The 2862-nt window shown below is 31.8% G+C and overlaps 1 protein-coding gene across 2 annotated transcripts in view; it reads right to left on the bottom strand.

The window, feature by feature from the left end:
- Nucleotides 1-2862, bottom strand: part of LOC116346531 (alpha-catulin) — a 67741-nt gene that overhangs the window by 13425 nt on the left and 51454 nt on the right. For both annotated transcript variants that reach the window (XM_031776630.1, XM_031776631.1), the window contains exon 2: nucleotides 1144-2214. In XM_031776630.1, the coding sequence (XP_031632490.1) occupies nucleotides 1144-1167 (24 nt within the window). In that variant the 5' untranslated portion in view covers nucleotides 1168-2214. The remainder of the gene's footprint in view (nucleotides 1-1143; nucleotides 2215-2862) is intronic.

Genomic DNA, 2862 nt, shown 5'->3' with positions numbered 1-2862 from the left:
GTGAAGTTGAAGAGGAAGCGAGTAGCGGTAATATTTAAATGAGACTTACGAACTAAGTGAAATAATTAAAACAAAATATATATATATAAAAAAAAAATCTTAAGTCTAATTTCTTAAATTATGTTCAATTTGGAACAATACTCAATATAAAGGTGTCACACATCATTTAAAGATCAAAATATATAAGAGTTTGCGTTTAATTGTTCTATTCTTCAAATAATAAAACTAATGACTTTAAACAGATTTTCGTAAAAGTGTACAGATTCGATTTTCACATAATAAATCTATCGTTCGTCGTCGATTCATTCACACGTCATGAACACTTATTGAAATTCTTTGGGCAACACGAAAATATTTAAAATGAACGAAACCCCGACCGAATTTTGTTGTGAAATAAGAAAAGCAAAAGTTTGAAATGTTCTGCAAAATATGTGCAGATTTTTAACTAGAATTATTGCATATTTTCGAAAAATGATTTGCAATAAATTCGTGTGGAAATCGTGAACAAAATACTTCATCATTTCGATTTGAAGCCAAACTGGGTGCAAAGTGTTTTTATTTTTTTTAGATCTTATTCATTTTTGGATAATGTTCAAAATAGAAAATCACAAAAAATGTTCAAAATGGTTGAAAATGTCAATTTACAGCATTTGGTTTGTTGTTGAAGAATTCTTATATAACAACGGATGAATATAAGATGGGAAACTCTTGAGAGTGAAATGCATAACAAAAAAAACGGAGGCGAGATACACATGCTGGAAACTAGTAGTTTCGAAACTTTAAGATAAAACAGTACATCAAAACTTGTGATTTTGCACATTGTATTATCGAAACAATGCAGACAGATGAGTGAGTGTGAAATGTGATATGTTCTCTAATGAGTTATGATGTTCTACATATGAAAACCAAGTTCATTTTACGAAACCAAAAAAAATTATTTCGAAACAAAAAACAACGCTCAATATTTTTTTTGTGCTGTGAATTTTTCAACAAACAGCGAAACGAACAAAAGGTTTACGATCTCAGACTGGGTTGAAAATTCGAATCGAAAAAAAATATGCTCACAAAAATGGAAAAATCCAAACGAAAAGGATGCCGAAACGAATAATAATAATTTCTACAAAATTTAACTGAGTGACTTACCTGTCGATCGTAGGCTGTTGCCATTGTGATGTTTGGTTGTCAAAATGTTTACGACCAAAAACGAGTGTAAGTTTTGTTTGTACTTGATTTTTGAAGATGATACAGTTTTTGTAGAATTCACTCAAACGAAATGAGCGACTAATGATAGTGTTTGTCACGGACGTTCTACTGAAGATGTGCAAAAACAAGTAAAGAGCTCTGCACATATGCCGAAATGATAAAAATATGTAGAAACACTTGTTGGAATTGTTTTGCCATGAAAAAATGAAGAGAGCACCAAAAAGAAATATGCACAGCACACATGCACACCCGAACGAAATGAACACTTGCAAATATAGTTTTTATATATCGTGTGTTGTTTCACTATTGCTCTCAAACTCTCACGTTGCAAATATATAATTCTTTTCTTTTTTTAAATACGACAAATAGCAGTTAACATAAACATTGAACACATATGTGGATATATGTGCATTCGTGTATGCATCGGTTGGTATTGAGATCTGGAATATATCAAGTTGTCGCGCTTTTTTCATATGCATACACAGAAACACACTGTGTCTATCGTTTGCTAGTTTTGCAACAGCATTCGTTTTACGTCATCGGAATGTGCTCTGTTTTGTATTCAGCGTTTGCTCGCTCGTACGTTCGTTCGTTCTTTTTCTTCCTGTTTCCTTCCTTGCTCCGCTATATCGTCATCGTCTTTCCGTTATTCTTCACTGTTTTTTTTTGCATTCAAATAATTTGGTATGTATGCTTCTTTTCACGGAGACTTTATATTTTTCTTTTGGTTTTAAATATTAAGCGTTGACTTGTTCGTCGTTTATCGTCTTCGTAAACTGATTGATGTGAATGTAAAATCGATGATTATGTTTTTATTGCTTCGGTTGTTTCTTCCTCACTTTATGTTTTTCTTCTGTCTATCGCACCGTTTTTTCTTCTCTTCTTCTTCTTCCGGCGCTTAACCTGTTCGCGTAATAATTATACCGATGTTTTACACGTTTTAATTTAAATATTCAACAACCAAAACGTATGATACACACGTCGTGGATAAGTGATGACTATTGTATGTACCTGCGAAAGAACAGAACATTATGATAAAATATTGAGACGTTTATTAGATTGTATTTATTAAATTTGTTGTTTTTTTTTGTATTATCATCCGTTAACTGACCAATAGTAATGTGCAAAACAACATTAAATAATAATAATAAAGAGTCTTACAGGAGTAAGACGAACTTTTCCGCACGGTGGAAGATGCGTATTTTATTTTATTTTTTTTATTCGGCATCGAAAAATTCTTTAATTTAATAGCAGATGTACTCGCAAAAGATTTTTCACACTATCATGATTAACTCATTTGTATGACACTTAAAGGTATTATTTTTTCTAACAAAGCGCTATAAAAAAATAATAACATTCGGAGGGTTTGGAGAAATCTTGGGAGAAATTTCAACCAAAATTAAGAGTACCTCCCATACAAAATATTCGTTCTTGAGCCAAAAATTGAAAATTTTATATGAGGAGTACCCCTTATTTTGATTGAAATCTCTTCAAACTTTCAGAATGTTATTTTTTTGTGTGAGAATTAGTCTGTGCAAATTTTCACGTCATTAAGGTAGCATACAGGCATGGCGCCCATACAAATAAAGAGTCTTATAGGAGTAAGACGAACTTTTCCGCACGGTGGTAGATGCGTATTTTATCAAGCTATATATATTC

Source organism: Contarinia nasturtii, unplaced genomic scaffold, assembly GCF_009176525.2.
Source record: "Contarinia nasturtii isolate CC-2019 unplaced genomic scaffold, AAFC_CNas_1.1 Cnas_scaffold_1565, whole genome shotgun sequence".
In the NCBI taxonomy this organism is placed as follows: domain Eukaryota; kingdom Metazoa; phylum Arthropoda; class Insecta; order Diptera; family Cecidomyiidae; genus Contarinia; species Contarinia nasturtii.
Note: the sequence above shows the minus strand (reverse complement) of the source record. Positions and strands in the feature narration are given on the sequence as shown.